The 16,238-nt window shown below is 40.4% G+C and overlaps 1 protein-coding gene across 1 annotated transcript in view; it reads left to right on the plus strand.

Annotated features, from left to right (window-relative positions):
- Dgkh (diacylglycerol kinase eta) overlaps positions 1–16,238 on the plus strand; it is a 221,300-nt gene that overhangs the window by 91,627 nt on the left and 113,435 nt on the right. Inside the window, exons 3-4 of the mRNA XM_023700138.1 lie at positions 7,331–7,441; positions 9,869–9,949. Coding sequence (XP_023555906.1) covers positions 7,331–7,441; positions 9,869–9,949 — 192 coding nt within the window. The remainder of the gene's footprint in view (positions 1–7,330; positions 7,442–9,868; positions 9,950–16,238) is intronic.

A 16,238-nucleotide genomic window follows, 5' to 3' on the forward strand; every position in this document is an offset into this window, starting at 1 on the left:
CTGTGCTTTTGTGAGTCACAAGTGGACACTGAATCAACAAACCATGAAAGTTGATAGCGCATTAAAACTTTGTTGTTTAGGAGCTGGTGAGATAGTTCAGGGGCCTAAAGCCCCTGCCTAGGCAAGCTTAGGCAAATGTGCAGGGACCAAGGTTAGAGCCTGGCACCACATGCCACGCCAGAGCTGGTGAGATAGTTCAGGGGCCTAAAGCCCCTGCCTAGGCAAGCTTAGGCAAATGTGCAGGGACCAAGGTTAGAGCCTGGCACCACATGCCCCAGGTTGGGCTGAGCTGGCCACAAAAAAAAAAAACAAAAAAAAAACTTTGTTTAGCTGTTTGGGTCACCAAAATGTAAGTGGTAAGAGAGTCCTTAGTGTGAAAGTGAAAGTTCATGTTATACTGAAGATCCATATCATCAGTCGCACTTTGAAAATAAATGGGTGGGGACACTCAGAATGAAAATCCTGTATTTGTATGTGTGTTGAAGGAATGAATATATCAAATTAATTTTTCTTAGGGTAAACATTCTGTTACTATAAGGTGATGTTTTTCTTGGGAAGAACAACTACATATAACCCTGTAGCATCTTCAAATACAGATTTTCAAATTAAATTAATGAGCATATTTAAACTTTGAAATTAGGTGATGGCTGTATACTTTAGAATATGTTTGGTTATGAGCTATAATTATACCACATCAGAAAGTTGGAACCCCAGCTTTTTTAATTATTGCTTCCTAACCTCTTAAATAGTATTAAATTACACTGATTTATGGTTTTGTTTTGGTTTGGTTTTTTGGTTTTTTTGGTACCAGGAATCAAATGCACAACCTTGCACTTGCTGGGCAGGTGTTATGCCACTGAGCTGTATCCCCAGCCCAAATTTGTGCTTTTAGAAACTATTAAGCTAACTGCAGGGAAAATTAAAGAAATTAGTATTTGCCATCATAACTAGAACTCAGCATTTTTGGTTATAGTAGATTCAGCAAGTTAATGAACCTCCTAAAATTGTATATAATTTGTAAGTGTGTAAGCATATGGGAGATCTCGCATGTTTCTGGAGAAAAGTTCTGTAACCTTTCAGATCTGAAAAAAGCTTCTTAATCAAACCAAATTATGAGAAACCATAATTTCTGCTGTTACTTTGTCCATTTTCCTGTTTATATACAGACTCCAACTCACAGCTAGATTTTTTTGTCAGAAGTAGTTTGTTTATGAACTGTTTGTTTGGAATTCAAACTCCATTTTTCCATGAAAGATATGTAAAAAAGTGTGTGTGTGTGTGTGTGTGTGTGTGTGTGTGTGTGTGTGTGTATACTATAGAACATGGTTTATAATAAAACCTGGGGTGAGAAGACACATGAAATTGATCCTCACATGAAATCAGACTCCTGACTTAACCATTGTTCAATTTTCTACAGCTGTATCAGGATTAATTTCCTCTCCTTTCTAGAGCTTCAGTTCAAAGACTGGGGAGAGGAGATCCCTTTGCATTCGGGGATTCAGTAAGAAAGAGGACAGAGCCTCTCTTCCCTCAGGCATGCCCACCACACCCATACAGAGCTGATGATCAGTATCCTTGTGCTTTGGACACGTGGTAGAGTAGCCTGGAGACCTGACCACTAAGGCATATATATGATATGGTTTCTGTGGGGAAATGGATTCCTAGTTCGAGGGTGGTACCTAGGTTCCCAGTACGGAGTTTTAGCCCTAGAGCTTAATTAATAGCCTCTGAGGCTGGTTGTGAAGGGGATTCTACCTCACCTATGCTGCGGAGTCTGTCCCAGAAGAGAACTTTACAGTGAAACAAGAAGGATTGTTTAATTAATAGTGGTCATGGGGCTGGTGAGATGGCTCAGTGGTCTAAAGCGCCTACTTAGAACAAGCTTAGCAAAGCACAGGGACCGCGGTTCAATCCCCCAGCACCACATGCCAGCCAGCCCCGCCCTCTGGTGGGCTGAGCTGGCCACATACACACACACACACACAAATTAATTAATTAAAAAAAAAGAATTCTTTAAAAAAAAATAGTGGTCATTTGTATTTGAAATGTTTGTACATCAGACTTATTTCTGAGAAGCCACACAAGTAACATCTCTCCTTCCTAACTAGCTTTTGATAAGACTCATGATCATTCTTCAGAGCTGAACTACACAATTTCTACCAGAAGTTACTTATATTGGTTGGCCTGAATCTACAGGCTATAAGGTGGGAGAAGGCAAGTAGTAAGGTGGAAGGGGATGAGTGCTACACAGTGTCATCGTATTTAGCATCTCATGTCACATGAGTGACAATGACTTTCTTTGTAATTCTTAACATTTTATCCTGTTACAGAGAGAACTTTCAACACAAGGCTGTTACCATCTATCAGGTCATTGTGCAGAGTGTGGATTCTAAACACAGGTCTAGAAGACATGCTCAGTCATATAGATGAGGAGGGGGGCATTTTCCTTCCAGAGAGTATAATGACAGGAAGGCATGTTTTAAGGGTAAGTTCAAATTTCCAGTAAGAACTTTAACCACTGTAGCCAAATAATTTGAAAGACACACTTTGACTCAAAAAGAGACTGATCAATAAATGAATGGATAAAGCATATATATATGTCTGCACATACAGTGGAGTTTTATTCAGCTATAAGGAATGAATTCATGTTATTTGTAAGGGAATGGATGGATCTTGATCATAATGTTAAATGAAATAATTCAGACACAGAAAGTTAAATATTGACTGATTCCTTGTATATGAGAAACCTAAAATATAAATAAGAGAATAAAATAAAGGCAGACATTTTGAACAAGGGGCAAGAGATCAGGGACATGAGTGATAGGTAATTGAAAATGGTCAAGGTGTGTTTTATATGCATGGACCAGTTCCCCCGAATGAATGTAGACACCATGCACTGCAAACACAAAACCCTTAATAAAGAAAAAAAGCATATGGCTTAAGACCTTGTAAGTGGCAAAGCATTTGCATTAACCTGTGTGCATCTTGCTCTGTACTTTATCTCCAAGTTACTTACACCCCATACATGTAAATAGTGAGGTTGTTTAGAAAATAAGGATAAAAGCAGTCTATACACAAATACAGGAACCATTTTTCCCCCAAATAGTCTGCATCTGTGGTGGTTGAATCCAAACATGAAGGCCCACTGTGACTGGGTTGGTTGCCCAGTGACCCCTACCCTAACCTATGCCCATGATTCTCCACTCTAACATACATTGTAGTATGTGGGGCACTTAGAAATTGTAGATACCTGGGCTGAACCGTCTGGCTGATTAAATCAGACTATGGGAGTGGCACCCAGGAATCAATTCTTTTAAAACTTGTGGTAGCTTAGATATCCCCTCAAGTTTGAGAGCTATTTCTTCAAGAGAATTTGAGGTTGCAGATTACATGCTCACTCATAAATTAGTTCTTTAGCTTGGCAGAAATTTAAAATATACAACTATTTTTAAAGGTATTTCTTGTCATCCCTGCCTGTGCAGTCAGAGCATTTCTCTTTTTCATTTCCCACAGGTCTGCATTGCATTAAACATCCTCCCAGCTTTTACCTGTTGGACTCCCTCCTGGTTGTCTGGGCAGCAGCATTTCTCCACATGTGGCTTTTTGTCCCCGTTACTGATTGAAATTCCCTTTTTCACAGCCCTGTCATTCTCTAACTTGTTCTTGTTCTGTGGCTTGCAGTTTTGAGTTGCATTCATGCAGTTTTGAGTTGCATTCATAATCTTTCCCCTGCACTGTTTGTACCTGACTGTATGAAATTCTCTATGCCATATCTTGATCTTTTTGTGTTCTATAAAATGTTCCCTTATCTAATGGATTCTCATTCATTTTGCCTTCTTTTGGTGGGGGTGTAATCTGAAGATCTGTGACCAGGTCTCTTTCTACTGGAAAATCAGTCTCCCTCGCCTTCTCCATCCTCCCTCCACTTCTTTCTCACTAGTGATAAAGCCCAGGGCCTTGGGCATGTGAGGTGAGAACTGTGCCCCGACCCCTTACTTGTCTGTATGAATACTTGAGTCCCATTGCATAATTTAACTCAGACACACCCCATGGTCTTTGAGAAACATTCCAGTTTATAGCCATTCTTTGGGCAGGAAGAGGAACATGTGCTAATAGCACCCTTTGATGCTTCTTTTTAACCTTTTTGCATTACAATTAATTATTTGGCTATAAATGTCTTTCATGTGGCAACATCAGATGTTATTCTGAAATTTCTGCATCATAAAATGAAATAAGACATACTTGTGGCCTAGGTTTTTAGAATTGGAAGCTTAGGAACTGGAACTTTGGACCAGTATTCCCTGGTACAGGTGAGGAAAGGCAGTGACATGTGGGCTGGAAGGGCATTGTTAGGATGCGTGGACCTCGCTGACCTCCAATGTCACATTAAAATTTGCTCTGAGTATGTTAGGGCTGTCCTCCAGGACTTTTCAATTTGAGAGTTTCTATGGGCTTACAGTTTCTATGGGCTTACTCTGAATTGCGCTTCCATAGAATTGAAGAACAGACTGGGGAATATAGCTCAGCAGCATAAGTATCTGCCTGGCAAGCGCAAAGTCCTGAGTTTGATCCCTGGTGTCTCGTTTACTTTTCTTGTTGCTGGGATAAAATACCCGACACCAAAAATTAAGAAAAGAAAGGTTTAGGGTTGGCCAGATAGCTCAGCAGATTAAAGCGCCTGCAAGCAGATGCAGGGGCCGGGAATCCCCAGGCTTGCTGTGCCAGCCCAGTACCCTGGGCACACTGAAATGACGATTCAGACTGGGCATAGTAATGCGCACCTATAATCCCAGCACTTGGGAGGCTATAAATAGGCGGATCACTACAAGTCTGATCTAGTAGTGAGACCCTGACCACCCTGTAGACCCTTTCCTAAAATATACAAAGAAAGAAAAGAAAGGAAAGGAAAGGGGAAAGGTTTATTTAGCTCACAGTTTGTGGTGGTCTTGGTTCATACTCCGCTGGCTCCAAGCAGAGTGGCACAGCTCATGGTGGTGGAAAACAGTAAAGAGCAAAGGAAAGAGCAGCAGCTGTGGCAGCCAGCTAGCCCCTCTCCCTTCCTCATATTGTATCCGGGCTGTCCACCCCAGGGCAAGTGTAGCACTCACACATATAACCCCAGCATTGGGTCATGAACTAATCACAAACTCTTGAAGCCTGCCCCAGTGGCTGCATGCAACTCTGGGGGAACAACTAGACATAAACACCTGGTATCAAAAAATTTTAAAAAAAATTAAAGAACAAGTGTTTTGAGCCATGCTCCCTCTAGTTTTCATTTCTCAAACAGTTCACCCTCCCTATCAGCCTCTTTCTCACCTAGATTTTATATCTGACTAACTGAGTCAAATGAATGTGAACTTCTCCTTGGTCTTTTCTTTGTTTTGTCCTTTATGCCTGTCAGCATATCCAGTAGGTACTCCTGCATAGTAACATCTCAAGTGCCCCTATTTCTCTGCATCTCAATGAATGATGCTACAAGTGCAGTGGAGTATTTGTCAGTCCCTGGACTGCTGCAGCCACCGCCTAATGTCTCTCTACATCCTTGAGCCCATTTCCCCAGTGTCTCTCTCTTGCCTCAAGCATTTCACTAACGTTTGCACTTAGAATAAAAAGCAGACTCCTTGTCATAGCCAGTGAGTGTATCCTGGCTCTCATCTCTCCTAACCTCATCTCTTGATCCTCTCCATTCACTCCAACTGTTATTTGCCTTGACAGTGTCCTTCAAAGGCTTATTTACTTTTCCCAAGAAGCTCTTATAATTTGATGCCTGCCTGGGAAATACTCTCCAAACTTAATAGCATAATGATATCATAATCATAACACTTTCTGCCACTTACTGCTTTCTGTACCCAGACAGTGTACTAAGTGCTCTGCAGACATTATCTTATCATGAAATTAGCTGCAACAAGCTTGTGAAGTTAGTGTTGTTCTTCCTAATTTTTTGGAGAAGAAACTGGGGCACAGAGAGTTGGAGTAACAGGCCTAGTTCATACAAGGAGTGCTTCAATGTGATAGAGTTGGCTTGAGGACTGTCTGATTCTAAATGAGCTCTTTGGTACTAAAGTTTTAAAAAGTATTTTATTACAGTTAAATTTCAACGATCTTACAATTCCTGGAGGATACTCTTAGAGCAAGCTCTAGAGGAAATCTCTTACTAAAATTGAAAGTAAACATTAATATAACTTAATTATGTTACTAGAGAAAACGAACTGCTGAATATTTTATGTCTTATTGATAATAAGAGACAGCATGATGTGAAAGTTGCAAATAAACTCTGGAATCAAATAAACAGGATTTAATCTCAGCACTCAGTGTTTATTCATACGGATCTCATTATCCTGTATGCTAAACGGTATTCTTGGCTCTAGAGCTATGTCAGTATGCAGTCCAGTGGGGTGATGTAAAGCTGATTCTCTCAGCTGTTTTAACTTACGAGTTCATGGTAGCATTATTACTCTTTATTGCATTCTGTGGTAAGTGTCAGCTCTCTTGGACCCTGTCTCAGTGAGCAGGTCTGTGACCTGTCTCATAAGAACAATTTCACAGGAGTGCTTCAATGTGGTTTGCTTCTTTCCTTCTTCCCCTTTTCCTTCCAATTAAAGCAAAACAATAAATTTAACTTTATTAGAAACAAATTCAAGGCCTTTATATTCTAATAGGGGAAGTACAGTAAGCATAATAAATAAGTAAATGTTATAGATTGGAAGATGGAAAGAAATTTATGCAGATGGGTAATAAGATCAGGATAAGAGAAATGTAGAGATATTTTGTATCTGCATTTGTTGTAATAACCAACATTAAATGAACACTTTATATTCTATGCAATGTGTCCTTTACATGTTTGTTATTTATTCTTCTATCCAGCTTTATGCAGTTTGCCTTGCTAAGGACCTTATTTTACATATGACTAAAGTAAGACAGGAAGTTTACTAACTTGCCTGAATCATCCTGCTGTCTCTGTATTGCTGGCAGTCCAAAGCTTCCGGCTGCTGAGCCCTTTTGGGTTCATGATCAGCGAGCTGCGCTGTGCCCATGCCGTGCTTACCCTCTACAAGGCAGTGCGCGCCTCACCCTGAATTGCAGATGTTAGCTGGTGTGCATGTCTTTCATGCTGTTTGTGACATCTTTGAAGGTAGAAAACCATGTTAAGTTCATTTTTGTTCTCTGGGCTTCATACATGTGCTCCTTAGATTGCATTACGGTGATATCAATATATTCTCTCCTGTAATTTTTACAACATAAATATTATTCAGAATATAAATGGAGTGTGTCATTGATTCTGGTTTCAGATGTCATTTGAATCATGTCATTGTGTTTTGTCTCTCCCTAGACCAGTATTAAAGAAGGACAGCTACTGAAGCAAACTAGTTCTTTCCAGAGATGGAAAAAACGATACTTTAAACTTCGAGGCCGAACACTTTATTATGCAAAAGACTCAAAGGTAATTTAAAAGAATATTCATTTTAAGTGCTTGAGATTGTGGATGGTTTTTAAATTGTGGTTGCATGGTGTCACTATACCATAAATGCTGTGAAGTAGGTAGTCCATATAATTGTGCTCTGACTTGGACCCCACTCCTAGAGGACTTTTTTGAGTCAGTATTCTTAGAAACTATGACAAGTCTCTAAGAATAAACTTACAGGAAGGTTATACTGCAGTTTCCTTCCTGCCCAACTAAAGTAAAACATTAAAAATAATCTTGGGGCCAGGGAGATGGCTCAGTAGTATAAATGCTTCCCTGGCAAGTGCAAGGGCCTGAGTTCAATCCCCGGTTCAGGAAAAAAATAATAATAACAATAAACTCAAATTTTAGGATCCCTACTACTTTTTACCTTAATTTTTCCTTGAAAGTGTGTGTGTGTTTGTATGTGTGTGGTATGTGTGACACAGAGAGAGAGAGAGAGACAGAGAGAGAGAGAGAGGGAGAGAGAGAGAGAGGGAGATGGAGAGAGAACTGCTAAGACTCATGCTCAGAATCCAGATGAGGGCTGCTGTCCTAATTTCAGCCAGTGTTGCTGAGGAAGCTTACACATGACAGTGTACATCCAGTACTCACAACGTAGTATCTGGCATGACACAGCCGCTCCAGTGTGCTAGCAGTTGAGAGTAAGCATCATATTGAAATAAAACCAACCCTTGAGATTAATTTAATATAATAACTGTACTTTTGAGAGAAAAATTTATGATGAGTCCCATTAAAGCTGATATTTTAGTATTATTTCAAAATAAATATTAAGATTTTTGCTACTATGCCTGTTGAATAATTAACCTGTTTTTTAAAAAGTATGTTCCTGATATAATTAGTAATCATAAACAAGGAAATAAAAGCAAACAAACCTAATTCTTAGTTTATGCAGCTGCAAAAGAAGTAATAACCAAGTATTTATGTAGAAATAATAACCAAGGCCGGCCAAACAGCTCAGCAGATTAAAGCACCTGCAATCAGGCGCAGGGGCTGGGGGTTCAATCCCCAGGCCTGCTGTGCTGGCCCCGCCCCCGTGGCGTGCTAAAGTGACAATTGAAACTGGGCGTGGTGGCACACACCTATAATCCCAGCTCTTGGGAGGCTGTGAATAGATGGATCACTACGAGTCTGATTTAGTAGTGAGACCCTGAGCACCCTGTAGACCCTTCCCTAAAATAAAAAATAAAAAATTTAGAAATGATAACCAAATAAAATATTCTTGTTTTAGGTCAAGATGTCCAGGGTCATCCCTGATCTGGCTGTTTCCTTGCTTTCATGTTTATCCATAGGAGCATTAAGTGTTTGACAGCTTTTGTCTTTGGTCCAAGTTTCTCATCTCAGAATGGCTTTCTCTGTGTCTCCACTTGAGGAAGCCCCATTTTCTTTAGAGGCTCCTCATAGGCTTAATTCTGTCATTCATAAGGGGAGTTTATTTTTATTAAAACAACATCAGTGACCCTGTATAGCATTTCATTGCATTGTTTGTCTTCCACTTTTAAGAATCTGTCTTCTGTTATATTTAGTTTTGTTTCTTTCACCTCCCAGCTAGATTGTATATTTAATCCAGTTAGGGGACAAGTCTTAGTGCCTGGTGGGTGTAACCTGGAGGTGTGGGGCAGGAAGTACAATATGTTTCTCATCAGAAAAAGGGGACACTTTTCTGCAGTCCTAGAGTAGCACTGTTTTGCCAGCCTTACTGGAAGGTCACTCGATGAGTGTGAACAGTGACAAACTCTCAAAGTGGGAGGTGGCATACATTCATTTACTAGAATTTCCTAATGCTAACTTTTCATTCTGCAGCACTTTTACCACTAACACATTTGATTTAAAACAAGATTTAAGAGTATGAAAAGAATATTATCTTCTGTTTGTATAGCACATTCTTAATCTCATTTGAACACCTGGTTATAGGGGAGGCAAGTAAGGTGCAGAGTATTTGGTAGCTGACCATGATCTGAGCAAGAGCTATTTTTCAGTCCCCACCTCGCCAGCCTGGGGGCAGCGATGCAGCCTCTGCTTTCTTGGCAAGGTTGTTACAACGTGTGTGTGTGCACATGCGTGCATGCATGCACACTCTTGCTCGTTTACTCTGGGAACTGTCTGTCAGCAGGTTCCATATACATGATTCCTGCCATGCTTCCAGAGGCCACACGTCATCGCCTGCAGACAGTGCTTTAGGGTTCTTTAAAATCTCTTTAAATTTTGGATTCATGAATTGTGCCCTATGGGTTTACTTATCCATTCTAAAAAGAAATTGCAAAATATAACTAACTTAACTTTTTCTTCATTTTTTATTTCTAATACTTGATGTAGTTCTCATGATTATGACCTGATAGTAAAAATGGGTTGGAGTGGATAGATTCAAGTATTCATCTAGTGTATTTGTGTTCTTTTCATTAACAGTCTCTGATATTTGATGAAGTTGACCTCTCAGATGCCAGTGTAGCTGAAGCAAGCACAAAAAATGCCAACAACAGCTTCACGGTATGGTTGCATTCTGTTAAATCCCTATTCAAGGTTTCACAATGGCCTTTCCTGAACATGTTCCAGTGCCTTGTCCAATGTCAACTGTGTGTCAACTTACGTGCATTGAGTTTGTATTAACACATTAACCACATTGTATTCACAGTACCATTCACAATCTGTTGACTCACTATATTTTTAAAAAATGTATCTTCTTTTTGGACTTCTTAATTTTAGTGTTTTAAAAATTTTCATTCTCTTTGAATACCTCAGTCAACTGAATTATTCTTCAAATTAAAAAATGTATCATTTATTGATAATCTCAGAAGTAACGTTTTCTCATTCTGTTTTTACTCTAGTTGCTATTGTTCAGGCAGTTGATATAATTTAAACCTTCATTTCTTGTCATGTAGATGATTAATTTGAGAGCTATTTAATAAGTGTCTTCTGTCTCAGCTTCTTTTGTCCAAGTACAGATTGCGTTGTTTAACACACCTAACTCGGGCTGGGCATGGTAGCATATGCCTGTAATTCCAGCTCTCTGGGAGGATCACAGATTTGAGCCCAGCTTGGGAAACTTAGTGACTTAGTGAAGCGCAGATTCAAAAAGGAGACAGGGAGAGAAGGACAGAGAGGTGCGGGAGGAGCAGAGAGAAAAAGAAAAACGGAGGAAGAAAGATAGGAAAACTCGTGGGGAGTATAGCTCAGAGCTAAGGTGCTGGGTTCAGTTCCCAGTACACACACAGAAAAAGACCTCGTCTGTTCCCACCGAGTTCGGCCATAAAGCCTTCTGAAATCATGCCGAGCATTCCAGTGTACTGTTTTGCACACCCACTGTCTCACTGTTCTGTCTGCGTGCAAAGCTTTGCTGTTCCCTCTGGATTGGGTGAATTCTCCCAGATATGTAGCTGCTGCAGTCTTTCTTCAAATTTATTACAGATAGTCCGTTCTTCTACTTTGTTCATTCACAAACTGTGAACTGAGTTCCTATTATGTTAGGCATTCATGCTAAGCACAAGAAACTCAGAAACATATCTACGCGGTATTTACAGATAGATGCAGATTTTACCTCCACATCTTCACAAGCTTCTGTGAAGCTCATGCAGGACACTTTGTAAAGCTTAGCTGCTGCAGGAACCACAGCTTTTGTGATGCATCCTAGAGGAGATGTGTTCCCTTGCCACACGCCTCTGCACTCCCAGTCACCACTGCAAGAAGCCACCACTGCTGACACGAATGGGCTGTGACCATTTTCTGGGCCTGCCAGCCAGATAAAGGGAGCCAGGGAGTGCCTGCTTGAGGTGAGCACCGGGAGAGGAAGTAGAAGGCGCAAACGGATCCAGATTTAGTCTTAGTGATTTATGGGCATGTGGGGTAATTCAGAGTATAACTATTTCTCTCCCTCTTCCCCAGGGAGAGTTTAGTTTAAGAAGAGGAAAGCCAAGAATAGAATCCTGGGAAAATATTAAAATGTAAGGTTTGACCAATAAAGACTGAGTGAGAATATTGTTGAGTAAAGAAGAATCTCGAGGCAATGATGTCATAAAATCCCAGTGGAGGGAGAATTTCAGAATAGAAATTGCTGGACATTAGATGCTATAGAAAAGTCAAGTCAAAGAAGACTGGGAACTGTGGTTGTCACCTTTGTGAACTTGGAGTGCATTTGGCCACACCAATGTGTGTAGCTTCAAAGAGGAATAGAGCAAATACAGCAGAACGTTTTGGGTGGTTTATTGTTGTTCATTTGTTTTGCTTTAAAAATGGGTTTTGAGGGGCCAGCCAGATAGCTCAGGGGATTAAAGCACCTGCTTAGGCAGATGCAAGGGCTGCGAATTTGATCCCTGGGCCTGCCGTGCCAGCCCTGCCCCTGGGGTGCACTGAGACAGCAATTGAGACTGGGTGTGATGGCACACGCCTGCAATCACAGTGCTTGGGAGGCTGAAAACAGGAGGCTCACTATGAGTTCAGCCCATGTAGTGAGACTCTATGGACCCTGTCCTAAATACATTTAAAAAGAAAAAAAAAATGGATTTTGAGTGTCAAGGGAAAAAGGACTGCTAGAACCAAGAGTAGAAGATTCAGGAGAGGGAATAATTTATGGAGCCTGATTGGTACGTAATTATCCAGGTGTTGGTGCACACTTGCAATTCCAGCACTCTGGGAGGTGCACTTAGGGGATCTGAAGTTCAAACTCACTCTGGGCAGTTTAGCAAGTTAGTGAACTATGTCTCAAATTAAAAAGGCCTGTGGCTCTGGGTTCAGTCTTCAGTACAGCTCCACCACCAAAAAAAACCCCAGCTGCATAAACAGAAGAGTGTAGGAGCCATGTAAGGCAGGGAGTTGGTGCGCAGTTGGTGCACCAAACCCCCACACTACCATTTTCTCTGAAATCAAAGGCAAGATTATCTTTATGAGTGAACATTCAGGAAGATTTAAACAGCTTCTGTGGAAAGAGTATTGAAAATCAGCTGGAACCTATAGAGATGACTGCGTATAAGTGTTGTGTACCAAAGACTGTTTTAATAATGCCCTGTTTCTGCATTAATAGAATATTCTTTAAATGTGAATAAAGAACAAATTAACTGACCCAGAATTGACAGCTTATGGCACATTTTGGACCACAGAGCTTTTCATCTCTTGATTTGGACTGAGGGATAACTCATTCATCTTCCCCTTCTCCAGCCCGTTTTTGAGAGTAAAACATGAGGAGTCAGAGACAACTGAGCAGAATCCACTAACCACTGAATTCAGGGCTTCTGATGAATTGCTGGGGGCCTGCGGTCCAGATGTTGCTTATTCCGCCTTCCTCCCAAATGAAGGTGGGGTAGAATGGCGTAGAGGGAGTTCATCAGTCCCACGAACTGGAGTAGCCACTCCAGGAGAGACTTCTGCAGACTGACTGGGCGGGATGGGAGGAGGTATGAGTTCTCCCTAATCAAGAACAAAACTTAATCTAAAAAAAAAAGCATTCTAAAATTTAAGATTTGAAAGAAGGAATAATTTCAGGTGAAGGTAAGCGCTAGGACTTGGAGCAGATGGGGGCCAAAGAAACTGGAAACCCTGGGCTTGGAGGGGTTGTGGATCCTTTCTGTTGCTCCTGCTTGTTCTCCCAATGAGTCTGTCCTGCTTTGTCTTTCTGATAGGATTGACCCTATTCTGCCTTATGCTAGATAAGTGCATGTTTTATCATAACTTTAAGGATTGTGAGTTGCTGTCTTCTTACCTCACAGTCCCTTGAAAGTTCATAAGATTGTCCTGAAGTATTTTCAAGAGCTTTCTTTAGTCAATCAAATGTTATCTCTGAAGTTTGTTGGACTAGAAATGTAAGGATTACACAGTTAGGCAGACCACTTAATAGGGTTTTACAATAAATGAAATTAATAGAACTTTCCAGGGTGTAAAATAGAGCAAAAGACATGTTCTCAACCTGCAACTGACAATTCTCCTTATCTTTAAATTTTTAAATATCCTGCCTTCCTAGATTATAATGGCTGCTACTGACGCGGCTATTTTCGCAACTTCATGTCAGAGGTTAATGGTGTAGTGTGATGGTTTTGTGGCTCGAGAAGCCAGGAATAGCTCAATTCTGCTTCATTACAGCCATCCCTCTTCTCCCTGAAGCCCCTAAGGGTTGTATATTGACAAGAAACAATAGCACATGGAAAATCTATAAATAGTAAATGGAAAATTTGTGCTTTGCCTGAAAACCCAACGCAGAATTCCCTGGTAAAGTGGGTTCCATAGCGAGTGTTCCTCAGAGCAGGACTACTGGCCTGACCTGGACACTACTCAGAGTCACTTTCGCTTTCACTTGGCGTGAGTCAGTTGCTCGGCTGGACCAGCTTGAGTAGCGGGAGCATAGACCCCCCACGACAGTAGTGCCAGGTGCTCACGGGCCTCATAGAAAACCAGTGGATACTATGATTACTTTTCCTTTCTTGCACTGGCCTCTCTCCCACTCTTGGAGTTAGGCATTTCTTTTCAGTTGTCTAAGTCAACTTCAGGTATTTTGTTAGTTTCCTATTTTCCATGGAATAAACTAGCACAAATGTAGCTTACAATAGTGCTCATTTGCCTCACAGTTTCTGTTGGTTACATGACATACTCAGGATCCTTTTCTCTGTATCTTTAAATATGGCAAATTAAAATACACATTTACACACAGGCACATGCTACCACCACCACCACTACCGAAGTCCTGGGGGTTATTCCCAGGACTTTCACTCTGACATATATCTCCAGCCCTTTGTTTAAATTTTTTAACACAAGATCTTGCTACGTTGACTGGGCTTGACTCAGATTTGTGACCCTCCTGTTCCACCCCCAAAAAGTGCTGGGATAATAGGCATGTACTACTCCGTGCGGCTCACACAGCTGATTTTTAATTGCCCTAAATCGAGCTACGTTTACCACAGTATGATTTTATGGTTTTATGAGTATCTTCATTAGGCACAACAAAACAAAACACTACAAACTCTGAAAGCATTTGTAACTTTAGATGACAGCGATGTGATCATGCAATATATCCTTATTGTCTCTGTGGAAGGAGTTAGGTTAATGTTTATAAATGAATTTCCTCTTTAAGTTCTACCATGAAAAAAAAAAAGTTGGGCTGGAGAGATGGCTCAGTGGTCTAAAGCACCTACTAGGAATAAGCTTGGCAAAGCACAGGGACCACGGTTCAATCCCCCAGCACCACATGCCAGCCAGCCCCGCCTCCAGGTGAGCTGAGCTGGCCACACACACACACACACACACACGCGCGCGCACACACACACACTAAATACATGTAAATAAAAAAAAAAAAGTCACATACTAAACTGCATTTGAGACTGGGTGTGGTGGCGCTGGCCTGTAATCCCAGCTCTTAGGAGGCTGTAAACAGGCGGATTACAACAAGTCCGATCTAATAGTGAGACCCTGAACACCCTGTAGACCCTTCCCTAAAATAAAATAAAAAAAAGTCACATATGTTCTACCATGATATTTTCTGTGATGGTAGAATCTGTTATTTTTTGTCATTCACTTAAAAATTCTTTAAAAACTTGATTGATATATCTGTATGGTGTTGCCATTTCATTTTCAGTTTAACATGTTTATTATTAATACAACTTAATGCTGTGTCTGAATGTGTTCCATGTGGCTGGAAAGAATTGATTTCCTGTTGGTGCCACCCTGGGAAAGAACTCTCAGGCTTCCTTGTGTCTTGCCAACAGTCTTTCCTATCATAATATCGTCTGTACTTTGAGTTTTTGCCTCCGTTCTTCCTGTATCCATTGCTGTCTCTGTGTGTCTCTTGCCATTCATTTCCTTGCGTTTTTAAAATGTACCAAATTGTGGAGGATAAGTTTAGACTGAGAAGTCAGAAAGTCTGGACTTGGGTCCTGGCTTGGTCACATTATAGTCATGTGACCTTGGGCAAATTAGTCAACCTTTCTGAATTGTCGTTTCCTCACCTATATTGAGGATAGCAATGCTGTCTACCGCATAGGTCAGTGAAAATCATAATTTGATTTGAGTGTACACTGAAATACTTAACAGAATGATAAGCATATGCAGTAAGTGTTTAGTGCCCATTATTATCCTGAAGGTATCATGCCTCTCTTTCCTTCACAAGTGGCAGTATGTTGCCAGTTCCTAAAAGTTTGGAAATTTTGAAAGGATATATGGATGAGCATCACCTTGAGAACACATTCTGTCCTATGTGTCTTTCAGAGGTATAGTTAAGATTTATTTATATTTTATATTAGTAAGTATAGGTATTATTGGAATAAACAGCCATTTGATAATGAGTAAAGATAATTATACCTTGGTGGGTAAATGTTACTTAAGAAAGAAAGCTTTTGAATGATTTGAAAGGTATATGCTGGACTTTCCAAATGTGCTGGTGAAATAACTATTTTCTTTAAATGTTAGTGAAGAATAAGCTAAACTTTAAACAAATTAGTCATCATTTTAAAGAAAGTCTTTAGAGACAGTAGTATAGGTTCTGTGTTGTGTTTATTTGTTTAACTAGAAAGAAATAGTTGCTTACTCAGTTTATTTAAACACTCTTGGCATTTGAAGCATGGTCTGCAGGGACTTGTATGAACTCCTGCAGTTGCTTCACATCTACCTGGGCTTCTTGCTGGGTGAAATTCAAGTCATATGGGCACTCTTATTTTTAGGCCTAAATCAGGGCTGTAAAGTTGATTAGCATTTGCTTATGACTCTTTGAGGTGGTTAAAAAGCATACATACAATTAAATAAAAAAAAAGAGTATCCTTTTATGGCACATAAAATATGAGAAATACATGTATAGTATTATTGA

Source organism: Octodon degus, unplaced genomic scaffold (assembly GCF_000260255.1).
Source record: "Octodon degus isolate 3935 unplaced genomic scaffold, OctDeg1.0 scaffold00122, whole genome shotgun sequence".
NCBI classification, from domain to species: Eukaryota; Metazoa; Chordata; class Mammalia; order Rodentia; family Octodontidae; genus Octodon; species Octodon degus.